The 17,790-nt window shown below is 46.0% G+C and overlaps 1 protein-coding gene across 1 annotated transcript; it reads right to left on the minus strand.

The window, feature by feature from the left end:
* Positions 1–1,001: 1,001 nt before the first annotated feature.
* On the minus strand, positions 1,002–4,639 carry EPOP (elongin BC and polycomb repressive complex 2 associated protein). The gene has a single exon (XM_073325793.1). The coding sequence runs from the start codon at positions 4,421–4,423 to the stop codon at positions 2,306–2,308; it is 2,118 nt and encodes a 705-aa protein (XP_073181894.1). The 5' UTR covers positions 4,424–4,639; the 3' UTR covers positions 1,002–2,305.
* Between the last annotated feature and the right edge of the window lie 13,151 nt (positions 4,640–17,790).

The following is a 17,790-nucleotide window of genomic DNA, read 5'->3' on the forward strand; positions in this document are numbered from 1 at the left end:
CTTCCTCCAAAACAAACAAACAAACAAACAAACAAACCCTGGAAAACACATTTCAAACAATCTGCTTTGGACCTGGCAGCTACTAGCCCAGAAGCAAAATGTGCAGATTGGAGCAGGCGTTGGAGAACCGCCTTCCCCTTAAGACATTAAAAGGAAAACAACCAAGATTATTTCTCTCTCTGTGTGTGTGCGCCTCTTTCCCTCTCTCCTGGGCTTTGCTTTTCACATCCCCTGTTCGGGCAGCCAGGACGCCCAGCTCAGTCTATGTATGCGAAGAATAAAAGACTCCATTTTTGTGCGCCTGTGTCCATTGGAGACAAGGACTCCGTCTGCTAGAAAGAGGTTTAAAAGCAAACTGCACAAGGGAGAGAGACGTCCACAGAATAGGTATTTCTCTCTCGCACACAGACAGCAGATTTTTATAACCTTCCACAGTTATTGCACAGGCATAGGAGGAATCCCACCCATTTTGTTAAAATGGAGACAAAAACCCAATCAATGAAAAATGCAAAACAAAGAAAAAATGTTTTTAGCATCAAAATAACTCAATATGCCTAAGAGAAACCAATAAATTATTCGAGAGAAAATATTTTTGGCCTGTAATGGATATTTTGTTCCCACCAACGATGGAATGACATTAAAACTCTAAATCACCAGTGGCCAGGTTTGAATATTTGCTTTGATTATAATTCTATAATGAGCCACAACTTTACTTTTCTTTCTTTCTTTCTTTCTTTCTTTCTTTCTTTCTTTCTTTCTTTCTTTCTTTCTTTCTTTCTTTCTTTCTATTGGAAGTAAAACCCGATGTATACGATGTGAGCTGGAGTCAATTATAACAGTACGGGGGGGGGGGAATTAAAACATTCACACCAATGTGTTGAAAGTGAGGGAATCGCAGGGTCTCAGACGGTGTCAGATCCGCGTTTTGTTGAAAATATTTTATGCTGGAAAAGAGTGGGAGAAAAACAAAACAAAAAACAAACAAACAAAAAAAAGCCCTCACAGTCGCTTTGATTTGTCTAACATTTCCAAAACTGAACAGACTTCAGAGCCAGTTGAATTTTGATGTCAGAGAGGGGTGAAATCAAATCAGAAACAGTCGAAAGGGCCACTGGTTTGTAAGCAGAGTTAGACTGAGATATGATTTCCTTTACAGACAAGAGAAACTTTCTCTCAACATTCTTCTCCGCATTCCACTTTGGAGCTTAATAGAGATCAAATTGTCCATCTGTACTTTATTCCTAATGCTCCTGGCTCCTATTTCTTGCGCCTATAAAGCTTTTACAGGCCTGCTACCTTTAGGCTATCCGACTTAGGGTATCCAGCAAACAACTCTTTTTTCTTTTTAATTTACATGCAGAAGTTTCCAATAACTTCCTCTGAAACCCGCCTGTTTTCTTTTTGCAGACAAAACTCCCTATTCTTTTTAGTGTGTGTGGGAGGGGTTATGTTTTTTTTCTCTTTGGTAGATAAAGTAGATTATTCGGTTTAAATAGCTGCTTGCAATTTTTCGTATGAGACTGATTAATGCAAAAGAGGGGGTATTTCTTCTATAAGAGAGATCATTCTTTCTCTCTGCATGTGATTATTATTTTAATCCAATGCATGTATCAAGGAAAGGAGGAATTAGATCCATTCTTTTCTTTCTTCAGCTTTTTTTTTTTTTTAAGAGAAAGCTTTGATGAGATCAGTTTAATGTGTGTTGGGATGACAGCATTAAATTCTCCCACAAACGCAGAGGAAGTGGGAAGGGACAATACATTTAACTTGGGGTGAATGGGAAGGGAGGGACAGTTCTCCTTTAACTTGGAGAGGGGAAGGAGGGCAGGACTCCTTGAACACTCCCCCGCAATATGCACATTTTAGTCCAAATCACCCTGGTTGGAATAAACCACTGAATGTAAAGGGGGTGAGGTATTCCTCCAGCTGACCTGTTTGGGGGGCGGGTGTTTTACTTTCGCACAGAACCCCCGAAAGTTGGACCCCCCCAAAAAGAAATCATGCCACAACCAGAGTTGAAATCACTTTCCTCCCCCTCTCCAAATTCCCAGCAGTAGATATATGTGGCCAAGGTTTCCTAATGTGATTTGGGGGGGTACATTTGATTGGGGAGGTCAGTCACCTTAAAGGGCCCTGGGGGTGGGTTAGAAGCTGGGGTGCTCAGCCCTTCCTGAAAATCAAGACGTCTCCAGTTGGGCACTTCAGATCCCTAGGGTCTTTGGGATTAATCCGGTTCCCATCTCCCTCGCCCCCTCCCTCAACTGTTGCATGTAAACCTGGCTGGCGAACATTCATCCGGCCTCGTTTAGAAACCCTCCAGGCCACAGCCTCGGAATTTGAGGCTGGGGGGCACAGGGAGGGCGCTGCCGCCCACCTGCCAGCTCCACAGCGGGTGCGTTTTGGAGAGCGCGCAGGTGTTCTTTACGCACAGGGAGGCGGCGGGACGCAGATCCCCATCCTCCCCCACTACCAGGGAAGGGGTGCAGGGGAAGTTGCCCATGAGGCTGAAGGAATTCCTGCCTGGGGCTGGCCCGGCGCTGGCCAGGCGTTTGCAATGGGCCTTTCCCTTTTGGGCATTCCTCCTCGGAGTCTTTTGTGGCCTCCCCTTACTGGAGTTTTGTTGCAGTTCTGCCTCAACGCCTCTGGCAAGGCGTCTGCGCTTGGAATTCCTTTCCGAGCCATTGCCTTTCAAAGCTTTGTTTGACAAGGGGCTGGGGCTCGGTACGCTTTTGGAGCCCGGACATTGGAGCTCGGCCGCTTTGCACGGCTCTGTCTTCCCTCCGGGCCGCAAACTTTTCCCATCCGCGTTGAACCCTTTTGCATAACACCACAGCTTGGATTGCCTGATGAGCCTGTCGAAATGCTCCCTCCTGGGCTCCCCTAAGGCCCCCTGGGGAGCCGGGCTGAGGCTCCCTGCGAATTCCTGAGCTGAGGGCGGAGGAGCTGAGCCCAGGGCTGGCTCTTGGGAAGCAGATCCCCCGGCTAGCGCAGCGAGCTGCCTCTCTGCTTGGTCACTGGGGCCTAACGAGGCTGCATTGTTCGAGGCATCTTTGTGCAAATCCTCCCCTTTGGCGCAGGGCTCTGTCGCCCCACGGCCTCCCGCCTTTTGTTGTGGGTCCCCCACAGGGTAGCTGCAGCTCGGGGAGGGACGGGAGGAGGGGGCCTCCGGCTTTGCGCACACTAGCTCTGGCTGCTGCTGCGGAGCCCCGGCTCCCAGGGCTGGAAGCGGCCTCAAACTTTCCAAAGTTGACGCTCGCAGAGTCCTGGCCCAGAGCTGCTGGGACAGGAGCAGGAGGTTGGGATCGGGACGCAGGGCTGCTTTGTGGGGCTCCGGGAGCCTCTCGTCTCCGCTGGGCTCTCTGGGGGGGTGGGCCAGCTGCTGGAACCTGGGCAGAGCCGCCTGCCTGTAGCGGGTGCTCTGCACCGAGTCCCCGCTGCACAGCGAGCTGCTCTCCGACTCCGAGGAGCTGCCTTCCTCGCTGCTGCACGACGTGTCCCCCTCCTCTTCCTCTTCCTCCTCCTCCTCCGACGAGTCGCTGGAGGTGGCCGGGCTGGAGCCCCCGAAGTCCAGGCTGGAATCCGAGTCGCTGGAGTAGCCGGCCGAGGTGCCCTGCCTCTTGCAGCCCGGGAAGAGGCGGCCTTTCCTGGCCGCCCCCGGGCCCTTCTCCTCGGGGAAGAGCCCTTTGGAGCAGCAGGAGCCCCGCTTGGGCCTGCCGGGCTCCGGCTGGGGAGACGCCTGCCCGGCTCCGTGCGCCCGGGCTGCCGAGTGGAGCCGCTGGAGGTCCTGGGGGTAGGCGCTCAACACGCCGGAGAAGAGCCCCCCGCGTCCTCCCAGGCCGTAGCCCTTCTTGCCCCGGGTGGCTTTGTCATAGTTTTGGAAGAGCCCGGCCGGGGCGGGATGGGGTGCGGGGGCCAGCTGGGTGCAGATCCCCGGCTCCTGGGTGCAGCAGGGGCCGGCTCCGCATGGGGACCGCAGCGGCTGCCGGGGGCAGTCGAACAGATCCGCGGGGCCCGGCCGCAGCAGCTGCTCTCTCCTCTTCCTCTTCCTCCTCCGGGGGCTGAGGCTCTTGCAGGAGGTGCAGAGCGCCTCCAGGTCTGCCTTGGAGATGAGCGAGCATTTCACCGCTCGGGTGGGCACGGAGTTGATGGCTTTGAGGGTCCGGAGCTCCCTGAGATCGCAGCGGCGGCTCTTGATCTTTAAGGTCTCCATCTTCTTGCTGATGGTGGTCCTGGGGATATCCTTAAACAGGTCGCTGAGGACCTGGGCCAAAGCAAACATCTGTGTGCCATTGATCTGTAAGTATCCCAGGTTTATCCCTTCGATTTCTTGATAGCCAGTCTGGAATTCCCCTGGCCTGGCTTCCCCGTTGTAATCCATGGTGGCTGGCACCATTCCGAAGGTCCCTTCGCAGGTCAGGAACATGTTGCAAGGAGAATTTACTCTGTGTCTTCCCCAGGGGTCATTGGAAAGAAGGGCATCTGCGTTCCCACTCCTTGATCACAAACTCCAACCCACAAAAAAAGGGGAGAAGAGGGGTCTCTCTGTGTGTGTGTGTCTGTTGGGGGGAAGCTGCAAAGCCGTCGATTTCCCTTTCAAACGCTCCAGTCAATGATTCGCAACATCTTCCAAATACCCAGTTCCTCCTCCGGCGCTGGGGCTAGATTTCTCCCCTTCCCCCTCCCCAACCAAAAAAGGCAGCGAGGGAGAAAGAAAAGTAAAGAAGCCAAACATCTTGCCGCCTTCCAAGACTCCCCCCGCCCCCCCCCCCCCACCACCACCTTCCGCTTCAAAAATAACCTCCCTCCGAAAAGAGACCAGCCAGCAGGTCCCCCTTTTGCTGGGCGATGCCAGCGAGATGCTAAGCAAACAAAGCGGTGGAGGTGGTGGGCTAAAAATGGTACCGCATGGAATCCTGCGGGGGAGTCCCCACCTTTTGCTGGGTTTGCTTTCTTAAAGACAAGCTCCCGGCGTACAGTATATGGTAGGAAACACCCCACCAAATAATTTCTCAAATCTGGAAGCTGATTGGGCACGTTAGCCATGTGATGTCATAAAACCCCAACATTTCACACACACACACACGATGTAAAACACTCATAAAAAAAAAAAAAAACCCCTTTCATTTAACAGCCACGCTGCTGCCAGGCAGACAAACATCGAGCGGTACACGAGCGTGTTGCAGGATAAGATAGGTAAAGGCAGATTTGACCCTGCGCCTATATGTATAATGTCTGTGTATACGCACACAGCCCTGACAGACAGATGTGCGTGTCTATATAGATATGCATGTAACACACACCCATTTAGAGATCCACTATTTTAAACCGCGTTTGCTCCGTTTTGGAGGTAATTTTAATGCTATCTTCCTTGTTACGCAATCACCTTTTTAGCAGCCGTGGGTGTAGCTGTGTGCAGGTTTATATGGTATTTATTTTAGCCTCTTTATGCGGAATTGTTTTAGGAGATTTTACCGTTTTCTTTTACGTGCCATTTTCCTAGGTTTTCAGCCAAACCTGTTTTAAAAAAAAATTTGAAATGTTACGGCTCTGAGTTCAGAGGGGTTGGCTCTGTGACCATTCATCATTTGAACGGAAGTAGAATGCTTGTTAATTGCCAATTACGATATTTATTGTTGTGAATGATGAGAGCCTTGGTAATAATCATAATTAATCATAACAAGCGAAGACGGGTTTCTTTCATTTTTGTTTGTTTTTTTTTTTTTACTCACCCATCTTCTTTTCTTCATTTCTCATCTTTTTCTTCCAAACGTCTGGATTGGATTGGATTTATTTACTTACGTTTAAAGAATTAATGATTCTGGAACGTGGCTTAACTTCTCATGGCAAACGTAAAATCCCAAGGTTTCTTTGGCATGTGATGGCCTGGCTCCTAGTGACCCTGATCCATCCATGCTTCCCCAAAAGGAGCATTTCTGTCGCCGAGAGAAAACCCCTGGGTTTCTATTGTCCGATCAGAACCCACTTCTTTCTAACCCTGAAAGCTGCTCGAGCTATTTGCCTGACGCCATGGAGGTTAGGAAAGGAACTGGAACTCTCTGTCATAGGCCACTTATTTGGGGGGTTTAGTTATTTGGAAAATTTTGAGAGAAGGGAAGTCCCAGCTTTACAGCCGCCTTTAAATGAAAAGTTGTGTTCATTCGTTCCCTGCTTTTTGTTCAATGTTCACTGTGAGTCATTTAAGAATAATCAAATAAATTATTATGATTATTTATTAAGTTGAAGCTGCATGTGTGATCGACCACAAATTATCTTCATTTAAAAGCAACCCCCCCCCCCACCGGAGGGGGTGCCACATTCCTGGGTATCTGTGTTGTGGGGGGGGGGGGGAAATGAAAATAAACCCAACGTAGTTTTTAATTTGGGACTGATCTCACCTGATTTAAATGTACTTTGCGGATCCGTTACTTAAAACGGTACAAACCCCCACATCCTAAGCAAAGACCTTGCATTTTTTAAACAGAAGTCACTATGGGGGGGGGGGTGTGGTTGCCTTTAATAACACACACACACTCAACCAAAGGAATGGCCCTGCTAAGAAAAGAAAATGTCACATTCTTCACGTCCCCTTGTGTTAAAACACCACATTTCAGCCCCGGTTTCTACATGCAGGGAGTTTCCTGTGAGTGTAGATCCGCCATCCAACACAAACACAACATTCTTCTTTGTTTGGCCAAGGGGGGGAGAGAGAGTTAAGATCGTAGAGGACAGAAAGGGACCAGTGCGTGGATACTGCAGCTTGTTGCTGCAATTTGGTGGGTGTGTGTGGAGGGGGGCGGGCGGGGGGGGGTGGGAATGGGGGACGATCACAAAAAGACCCGTTTGCATGAAACAGGTCAGTCAGACCCGCTCTGACTCAGACGGGAGTTTCCCTTCGCACATAAGTAGGGAGATCTCTGGTATTTTTGTTTCCACGGAAATCTAGAGCCGTTCTCCCCATATGTTAAGCAGGGCTCTGTCAGGAGGGCAGGAGATGAGAGGGGTGTGTGGAGGGAAGCTGGTATATAATGCCCTGCCCAACTGGCTAATTCACCGTTTCATGGCCTTCGAGGGAGGGGTCCAGCTATGAAAAGGCAAGTTCCAACACACAACAAACTTCCCCTGGCGACAAAGGGGGTTTGAGATCTTCGATCGAAAATCAGAAAAAGAGCGAAGGGGCAGGCATAAGAGGCCAGATGATGCCATAAAACATAGAGATATATTACATAAAACACTAGATCTAGGAAAGAAAAGGAGGACTTGTGGCAGGCACCTTAGAGACTAACCAATTTATTTGAGCATAAGCTTTCGTGAGCTACAGCTCACTTCATCGGATGCATCCTGTGGAAACTGCAGAAGACATTATATACACAGAGACCATGAAACAATACCTCCTCCCAGCCCACTTGTCTTCTGCAGTTTCCACTGAATGCATCCGATGAAGTGAGCTGTAGCTCACGAAAGCTCATGCTCTAATAAATTGGTTAGTCTCTAAGGTGCCTGCCACAAGTCCTCCTTTTCTTTTTGCGACTACAGACTAACCCGGCTGCTACTCTGAAACTAGATCTAGGGCGAGATAAGCAGGCAGGTCGTGAGCATACCTATACCATATTCTAGCTGTAGACCAAGTTGCATATATATTGACAAATAGTGTGTGTGTTTATACGTATAGTAATGGACCCTTGGCAATATAGACAGACCAGCTGAAAGCCTACTCAGAGAATAGTTTAGAGGCTGATAACATGTTATATATGTGTATATATATACACATATATACACCAGCACACCGTGGTGTCTGTATATATCCTATGTACACAATCTCTATACTCACATATTGTGTGTGTGTACACACACACTGAATGTATAAATGTATATGTGTGTGTACACATCAAACCACAGTGGGGGGGGTGTGTACATACACCCTACACTGTGTTTTGATGTGTACACACACATACATTTTAACCTCCTCTAAAAGATGTGAGGGTTATATTTGAAGCCTAGCTGGTTGTATTGCCTCCCATCAATGATTGTACACATAATCCTGTGCCCTGTACTCCCCGCTAGGTCATTTTGAGCGCTGAATTACGAATGGATAGCCGGATTTGGCCATTACTAGGTGGATCAGGGCTTTTCTATGTTATTGATGTTTAGTGTTAGGGTCAGGCGAGCACTGATGTCGAAATGGGCGCATGCACAAAATTGGATTGCGGGCTGGCTTTCTCTCTTCCTCGTGCAACAGTTATTTGGGTGGTGGGTCATTCCCAGCCAAGAAGATGAAATAATTGCAAGTGATTGTGATTTGCAAGATGGGCAGAGAACTCCCCAGAACCTTCCTCCCTTGTGTCGATAGTTCTAAATTCCGGGGTAGGGAGGAAAGTGGGGGGAGGGGGAGAGGAAATAAATTATCCAATCTCTGCCCCCTTCACCCCACTCCCTTGCATGTGAATGGAAAGGACAATGGGCCAGGGTGATCTCAAGCGGTCATCTTGATTCATAAAGCAGAGCTGGGAGATTTCTCCCTTAGACCTGGTAGGTCTGTCTGTTTCCGCAGGAAGCAATACAAGTGATCAGGTTTTGGGGAGATTCACATTTGCAAGGGACACTAGAGACTGCTGGATTCTATAGAGGCAAACCCCCACCCCCACCCCCGTCTCCTCTCTGTCCCTGTTGAGAGAGAGGGGTTGGGGAAGAAGGAAATTTACAGCTGCAGTTGATTGACAAAATAAAGGGAAAATTTTGCTTCAGTTTGGTTCCCCTTTTTAGGATCCAGTTTGTGCTGATAAATTTTATACGTGTGCAGTCAAGCCGGTGCTAAAGAGGAGAGAGCTGATAAGCTGGAGGAAGGTTGAGTTTTAAATCATGCACAAATGTTGGTGACACGGGAGTGCAAAAAAAAAGTGTACCCGCAGAGGTGCTCTGTACGGGTTGCATTATAAACACACACACACACGGAGAGAGAGCGAGAGAGCTGCATATTTATAACACACACATGCACACACTTACACACACACACACATACAGAAACACAAACACACACGTCTCTACTTCCCTTCCCCCTCCCTTTCAGTCCCAGCCACCAGTTAATGAAGTGAACTTCAAGGCAGCTACTAAAATGGGTCTATAGACAGAACAACTCGTCCAAAAAAACCCAAAAAACCCCCCAACTCTCCGAAGGATTCCAATTACCGAGGGAGCCCATCCAGCCGGACTCCGCTCTGTAAATCTCTCCTCAGATATGGGAATGCTGTCAGCCAGGGCTACATCCCTGTGCGGCACTTTTTCAGAATAAAACAGGATCGCTTTAGTCGTGCAAAAGAAGACTGTGGAGATCCTAGCGCCACATCATTGGCGTGCAAAAGAACACACGTCCAAGGGTTGGGGTTGTAGGTGGGTGGGGGACCGAAGGAATTTAAGCAGCGAACTCGGCAAGCTTGGCAGCGACGGGAAACGTTGCTCCCCCCAAAAAATGGCATCAGCATTGCAAACAGAGTTGTGTATATAATGTCTTCTGCAGTTTCCACAGTATGCATCCGATGAAGTGAGCTGTAGCTCAGGAAAGCTTATGCTCAAATAAATTGGTTAGTCTCTAAAGTGCCAGGAGTCCTCCTTTTCTTTTTGCGGATACAGACTAACAGGGCTGTTGCTCTGAGAGTTGTAAATGGTATCAGCGTTAAAAAGTTGCGCTGGGATTTGCTTCTCGATCATCCCAGAAGAGGAGGAAATGTACTTTGGGGCAGGCTTTCCCCTCTTTTCTTGCTTAATTTTCAATCTGACCGGGCACAATAGACCTGGCTTGAATCAAAGTTATAAAAAAGCAAGACATGTCTGATATGATCATTTTGAAGACACTCACAGACCAAAACTGGAATTTCTCTTGGTGTTGTTTATACTGGAACTGCCCCCCCCACCCTCCTCCTTTTGGTTATTTAAACTGGATGTGGGGAGAAAATAAAAACAAGTTGTTTCTCCTTTTGTTGTGTTGTGTTGTGTTCGAACAGCTGAAAACTCAGGTCAGAGATCTCAAGTTCAACACCCTTTGGAGTTAAACAAACTAGCCAACCGAGGGGATGTGTTAAAAACAACAAACAACAACAACAACAAACAGGTGCAAGCAAGAACAGAGTTGGAGGAGAGTGTATGGGCATGTATCACATACGGTGAATAATTTACAAAGAGAGACACTGCTCAGTAAAAAGTTCAGGGACCCAAGGGGGAAAAAGCAAAAACAACCCGTGGTTAAAAACTAAGGATGAAATCCTGGCTCCATTGAATTCAATGGAAAAACTCCCATTGACTTCAGTGGGGCCAGGATTTCACCCTAAATGTGGAGATTTGTCTTCCTTTTTTCATCTGAAAGTAATCTTGTAAACCAGCTTAAATTGTGTAGGGCCAAGATCAGTCCACTAAGAGCCCCATAAAACAGGGAAAACGTGACCGTATTCCTTTCCAGCAGAGATTCCTGAGGCTAGGTTTTCATACAACAGTTCCCATATAAGCACCTACATAAAGTGGGTGGATTCAGGCCTACAGCAGGGGAACAGTCCAGGAGACAGGAAAATAACCCTCTGCTTAAATATGAAGGTCTAGGAAAATATTGTAACTGTGATTTTTGATTTAAGATTTTTTTTTTTAAATGCCTGAATTGATCTACAGCATTTATGCAGGTAACCCTAAAAGCTAAACATGGTCTAAGAATATAGGACAGGATTTAAGACAGGTAATAGTCGGAGCTGGGGCAATTATTACTGACAGGTACATAAGCTGTCTTGGATGAAAATGTTTCTACAAATCACCTCATACCCTGGCTATTTTTTAAAAAAAGGTTTCTGTTACATTTTACAAATGGAAGAATTTGTGAGTGAAGAGAAGCCATTCAAGCCCGCACATCCCTGCCAGTTCTGTGGATTGCTTGGGTGAACTTTTCCAAACGCTATCCGGTGGGTTTGAAAGGTTTCCTTACATAAAAGTGTCCCACACATTTGAACGGCAGGTAACTTTTTAAATACCTTCCCTTTCGCAGGCTTTCACCTTTATGCTACCAGCTGCGCATCCACTCTGTTAAAATGTTGTCTAGCCTTATTCAGCAGTAACGATGCCCTTTATGTTACACACAAAAAACATAATTATTCCCAGGCTCTGTCTATTTTACTCAGAAAGTTTCTTCCCGGAGGACAGTTTGAGGTCCACTTAACAATTTAATCAGGACAAGCTGCAAAATGCCCATCTTCCTTGTTTTGAACCTTTAAGCGCATTAAGTCAGCTTTTAATAAGAGTGCAATCAACCCCATTAACCGCACCGAGCTTCTAAAGTTACTTTATACTTAGAAAGTATTTCTGATTATTTCCATCGTAGTAATCTATGCGTGGAAGCAACGGAAGTTGAGTAGTTTAGCGACTCTTACTGCTCCTAGTTTGTCGTGTGTTTGTGTGTCAGGGTGCTCGTGTCATTTCATTTGAGTTGTGCCACTCATGACCATTACTGGAAGAGCACTTTTCTTCTTGGAGAGACGCGGTGGGTGAGGTACTTATCTTTTATCTGAGCTCCGTGGAGCCAGCTGGAAAACGTGTCTCTTTCACCAACAGAAGTTGGGTCAATAAAAGATATCATCTTAACCACCTCATCTCTCTCATATCCTGGATCTATGGGGGTGGAGGGGCAGCTACCACAAGATTTTTGTCTGAGGTATTAATGTGTAGACAACACTCCCCTCCTCCACCACCTCCTCATCTTCTTCTTCTTCTTCTTCTTGGCAACTCATAAAGATGCAAAGTCTGCTTGGGTTTTTGTTGTTTATGTATATCAGAGGGGAAAGGATAATTACTGCGTAAAATGGCTCTCTTCACACGCTCAGAGTTGCTTCGCAACTTTGTGGAGGTCACATTATTTATTAAAAAAAGAACAGGGGGACTCGTGGCACCTTAGAGACTAACCAATTTATTTGAGCATGAGCTTTCCTGAGCTACATCACATGCATCCGATGAAGTGAGCTGTAGCTCACGAAGGCTCATGCTCAGATAAATGGGTTAGTCTCTAAGGTGCCACAAGTCCTCCTTTTCTTTTTGCAGATACAGACTAACACGGCTGCTACTCTGAAACCTGACATTATTTATTATTATCTAGCCCCTAATCTTTGCTTGGAGAACAAAGACAAGGGGGGAAATATAGAGATTAGGTAATAGAATCAAAACTGCTGGATTGAAAGGACAGGAGAAGGCCTAGCCAGGGAAACAGATTGCCTCAGACCAAATGGTGCCATTCTAAACCCATTAAAAACCTTGCTTGGAGTAAAAACCAAGACCTAAGACATAAACAGCAACAAATAACAGAACCATTGCTGTGTTTCACTAGACAGGTCCTGTTCTTGTTTAGATTTGGTATGTTCAAACCTATTAGCGAAGGGGTTAATCAATACAGTTCATGGTTTAGCATATGCAATGATATTCTTACCAGAAAGGTATCTTTTGAGTTTTGTCTTCACAGTTCATTGGCATGTTTTAGTGATTTGAGGGAGAGGGAAGCTCTGTGAATTAAAAAATGCATCATCCATGGAAGTAAATTAATACAACCCAGTCTGCCCTTTAATACCTTCTGCTTTATCTCATTTTTTAATCGATAGCCATTCACCATATTTTTTAAAAGAAACCCCATTTCCTAGAGAACAGCTGAAGGGAATTATACAGTAATAAACACTAGCACTTAAAAAAAAGTTTGTTTGTTTTCCTAACCAGATCAAACCTAATAGTGTCAACAAAGATCCTTCTTCCTGAAAGAAAACCTTTGTTTGTTTTTTAGAAACATGGTGGAAATGTTTGTTAATTTCTGCTCGTTTGGAACAGGCAATGAGAATTTCGAAGGGGGAACTTTCAATTTCCCCTTCATTTTTAACTCCTGTTTTCCCCCCAATGCCTGTGAATATTATTCTTGATGTCAGTGGAGAGAACTGTATTTTTTCAAAGAATAGAAACCTCTAAAATAGAGAGACAAGAAAAATGAGTTTGTAGATTCCCAAGAAGATTTCATGCATCAATCTTCAAGCCAGAAGAGAATTTGCATCATTTTTCTATCTGCCTTTGAGGTTTTCCATATTCCACTGTGATTTAATTGTTTCTCTTCTTGTTTTTTAAATTCATGCCTCTGCACCTTTTAGACAGAAACATTCATTATATAAAAAACGTTGCAGGTTATTAAATGATAAAAACAGACCTTTCTCTCTCTAACAAACCTCATCTGGAGAAATCCTAGTTTGTGTTTCTTCAATCTGGTCCACAAAGATCAGAAGGGTGAAGTCTCACAAAAGTCTCTTATTTCCTTTAAATCCATTGACTTGATGCTAGTATTTTATTTTGCTCATTAATTTATGATTAAAAGAACGTTGGACAGCTACATTTTTGCTCCTAGTGCAAGATTGTACTCCAAACTATTGCTTGCAATTAAAATTGTACTACAAAATCAAAACAAAATAAAGGTCAGTATATATAAAACTAAAAGGGCATGCTAAGGAATAAAGCACATATTTAATTATTTTTAATAAATACATATTTTTGCAAAGGAAAGTTTGGCCATATTGCCTTCTCCCCTCGAAGAATATTTTCTCTATCGATACTTGTTTTCTTGTACTTGTGGCATCTTAGAGACTAACAAATTTATTTGAGCATAAGCTTTCGTGAGCTACAGCTCACGTCATCGGATGCATTCAGTGGAAAAGTGAGCTGTAGCTCACGAAAGCTTATGCTCAAATAAATTTGTTAGTCTCCAAGGTGCCACAAGTCCTCCTTTTCTTTTTGCGGATACAGACTAACCCGGCTGCTGCTCTGAAACCTGTTTTCTTGTGTAAATCACACAGAAAAATCATCTCTCCAATTATTTTCCCCTTTATGCCTAATCTTTTTTCTTTTTTTAATCTATTTTTTTTGGGGGGGAATCTATTATAGCAGCAAAAATAGGCAGTTGGGGAGCATTTTTAAACCTGTGCAAATGTTGTCTAACTTTGAAAAGGAATTTTTTTTTTTTTTTTTACCTTTTACAAAGTATTTCTCAGGCCTGCTATTGATTGACAAGGTTATTATTATTATGAATGGATTCTCCCATTTCCCAGTCCTCTTCAAGGCCTGATGTGGATTGAGAGCCTGACCAGTTGCTTATTGACCCATGATGGCAATACAATGACCCTGCTGCCCCCAGAGTGACCCTTTGACCTCAGGAGAACCCAGCGCAACAGAACAGGGCTCAGATATGCAAAGAAGGGGCTTTATGGAGTTTGGGGAAGGAATGGGGTGGAAACTGCAAGTGGGCAAGCCTTTCATTAGCAAAAATGTGTTTATTGTAAATAAAAAGGCAAAGGGATTGTTTAAAGGAACATGGCCCAAAGAACCACAGCTATCTGCTGCAGGGGAAATGCCGGAGACTGGGTGTCTTCTTTAAAGAAAGTTTATCAACACGTGCCAAACTGGCTACAAATTTAAAAATAGTGAGACTGGAAGGCTACCTGATACATGTCCTGGATGCCTGATTGTTATTCCACGGCTATTGATTGATCTTAAGAAGTCATTGAGTTTGTTCAGATGATAAACCCCAACCTTCTCTCAGGAGGGAAATAAAGAAAGAAAACAGAAAACACCTAGCCCCCCTAAATTCAAGAGATCTTATAAAATTATACATTATTTTATCAGCTAAATGTGTCTGGGTCTTTTCTATTTTCTCTCACTGTTTCCCTCCTGAGGAAAGGCTGGGGTTTATAACTTGAACAAACTCATTCACACACACACACACATTCACACTTTTAAAGGAAATGAGGCCATATCCCTCTCTTTACTGATTTATCAATATCTAAACATATCAGCAGTGAGAGGGATATAGCCTCATTTCCTATAAAAGTGGGATAATTAAATTTTGTGGAAAATAAGGCTGTATTAATTATTATTATTATTGTTATTAAGGGAATGATTTGTGGGTAAAATAAAATGTAAGGGTGAATATAATATAATATAATATAATATTAGATTTCATCTTTGTGTGAATATGTTTATATATGACACTGAAACTACCCTTCACCGAATTCTTGGAACAGAAGAACTCAATCTTTTCAGAGAGCAAGAAGCTCTGCCTTCCGCTCCCACTTCCCCCCATATCATGGAGATGCAGTTGTTTAAATAATTTCCTCCTTCCCAAAACAAATGCGGGAGGATGAGAGCTCATTTTTTATCCTAATGGATAGATCACCGAAGACACCCCTTTGAAGAAAAAGGCTGTCAACAGTGGAAAATCCTCGGAGCATCTGGGTTAGATAGGTATGAACCAAAGAGCAACCTGCATTTTTTTGGAAGGCTAGTTGCTGTCAGAATAGAAAGCACTGAGATAGCGTTTGATTTCGTCATAAACACCACAGCAAATTGTCCTGACTCTCCTCCAAAACATCTGTAGTGTAAAGTTTTCTAGTCCTTGGGAGCAGCAAAGAATCTCTTGGAATAGGGCAAAATCCTTCAGACTTTCAATTACTTCATTAGGAGTTCAGGATTTGTTCATAATTTTTTTTTTCTGCAGGAAAGAAATTGGTGTAATGTAGACCCTGCACACCCACACTACATACTGGATCCAGATGGATAAGGAACAGATCTGGAAGATGGGGACAAAGACAAAATCTTGTATCTAGAGGTACATAGGTACAGATAGAAAAGGAGGACTAGTGGCACCTTAGAGACTAACCAATTTATTTGAGCTTTGGTGAGCTACAGCTCCCTTCATCGGATGCATGTGCAGATGCGGCCTGGGTACACACATATACATCCGATGAAGGGAGCTGTAGCTCAGGAAAGCTTATGCTCAAATAAATTGGTTAGTCTCTAAGGTGCTACAAGGCCTCCTTTTCTTTTTGCGAATACAGACTAACAGGGCTCTGAAACAAATACACAAGAAATCCTGGATCTAGGTGTATAACAACACAGCTCTGTGTGTGAGTCCAGACATGGATATAGACCATAGCATATCACAGGGTTGGAAGGGACCTCAGGAGGTCACCTAGTCTAACCCCCTTGCTCAAAGCAGGATCAAGCCCCAATTTTTGCCCCACATCCCTAAATGGCCCCCTCAGAGATTGAACTCACAACCCTAGGTTTAGCAGACCAAGGCTCAAACCACTGAGCAATCCCTCCCCACAAATTAAAGAAAGGAAGACGTTGAAGTTCAGATATTTATATATGTATATACACATACAGGGGAAAGGGATGAAAGATAAAACATGCCCCACTCCAGGACTCCAGCCCAGAGACTTTAAAAAAGAAAAAAACATTATCCCAAATGTCCTCCCTAAATGTGTCTCTCTCCACAGCTTGAGGAAATCTGCGGGATGGGGGCTGTTATATCTGTTATTGGTCTGGGGCTAAAACTGGGGAATCTGGTCATAAAAAGTTATTGGAAGGCTTGTTCTAAATCACTCCCCCCCCCAATCACCCCAGTCTGTTGTACTTCTGCGTGCTTGTCTTTATTATTAAATTTTTTTTTCACTCAAAAACTCCCTCACAGCTGCCAAGTGGCTCTCTGTTTAGCAGGTCCCGGAACGGAAAGGAAAATGAAAGCGTCGCTTTAGGAAGCCAGGAAGAGGGGGAAATGTTTTCATTTCACTCCAAAGTATGATTTAAACGTTCGCTCCATTTTCAAAGAATCGTTCTCGCTGCGGGTGGGGGAAGAGGTTAGGGTGCCATACTGGCAACCCCCCCCCCCACATCCGGGGTAAACTTTTTGCTCGGATTGGTCTCGCCGAAAGATACAAATGAAAGCGCGGAGCAAACGACGTGCTAAGAACACGGCGAGCCACAATGGGAAGCTCAGAGGTCCCAGAGCCACTTCCAGGCAATATCCGAGCCAGCGGTCGCTAACCGCAGTCTTTGATCCGCAGCCCCCAGGTCTGAATAACAAACACAGAAAGGGAAGGGGGCCGGAGACAGCCACGGGAATATTGTCAAGAGAGAGTGGCGAGACAGAGGGTGACCAGAGGCCTCTCGGCACGAAATAGCTTCCCTAGCAAACTATGCAGAGCGCTGTGGGCGCTGTGGCTTCTAACACGTGTGTGTGTGTGTGGACGGGAGGGTGTCTGCGCCCCGCGGACTATGCGCTGGGTGCTGGAATGATTGGCCGGGCGGCAGCTCAGTCTCCTCCTGCGGACAGAAGGGCGGCGGGGCACTGGGTCGGTCAGTCCCGCCCCATCACAACCGCCCCCCCCCCAGCCCCTCTATTCCAGCATCCCCATCCCAAAGCTTCCCCTCCCTTCCCAGGCCAGCACCTCCTATTAAAACCCTCCTGCCCCACCCCCCTACACACACCCCTTATGCCCAGCAGTGCTGCTGGGACAATTTGTAGAGTGGGGGGCTAAAAGCTATTGAACCAAACCATAGGATGGGGATCCCTTCAAGGCCGGGGCTGAGCCGTCGCCTCCCTGTCCCCAGACGGGTGCTTTGTCCCTGCTGAGTGGTTTTTTAGCCACCCCATTCCTTGCCTGCCCCCATTTCTCCTGCTCAGCAGAAGTTGAAATTTCTCGCAGCCCCCTCGCCCGAGCCCGTTCGCAGGAGCTCTGGACTTTCGGATCGCAGCCGCGTTCAGATCCCAGGGAGCCAGGCGCGGCATCCCAGTGATTCCTGCTACACCGGGGGAGTCGGATCTCTTTTCTGGCTGCCTCCCAGAAAGGACTGGGCGGGGGGGCGGGGGGAAGCTCATCCGCCGGTGGCATCAAAAGCCCGGCACTTTCCGGGGGAGTCTCACCCCGCGGCTGCCGCCTGCCTTTGTTTATAATGAAACCCAAA

This window comes from Lepidochelys kempii, chromosome 27 (assembly GCF_965140285.1).
Source record: "Lepidochelys kempii isolate rLepKem1 chromosome 27, rLepKem1.hap1, whole genome shotgun sequence".
NCBI classification, from domain to species: Eukaryota; Metazoa; Chordata; order Testudines; family Cheloniidae; genus Lepidochelys; species Lepidochelys kempii.

Coding starts and splice junctions, on each gene's coding strand:
- EPOP (XM_073325793.1), bottom strand. CDS start 4,423: ATGTTCCTGACCTGCGAAGGGACCTTCGGAATGGTGCCAGCCACCATG.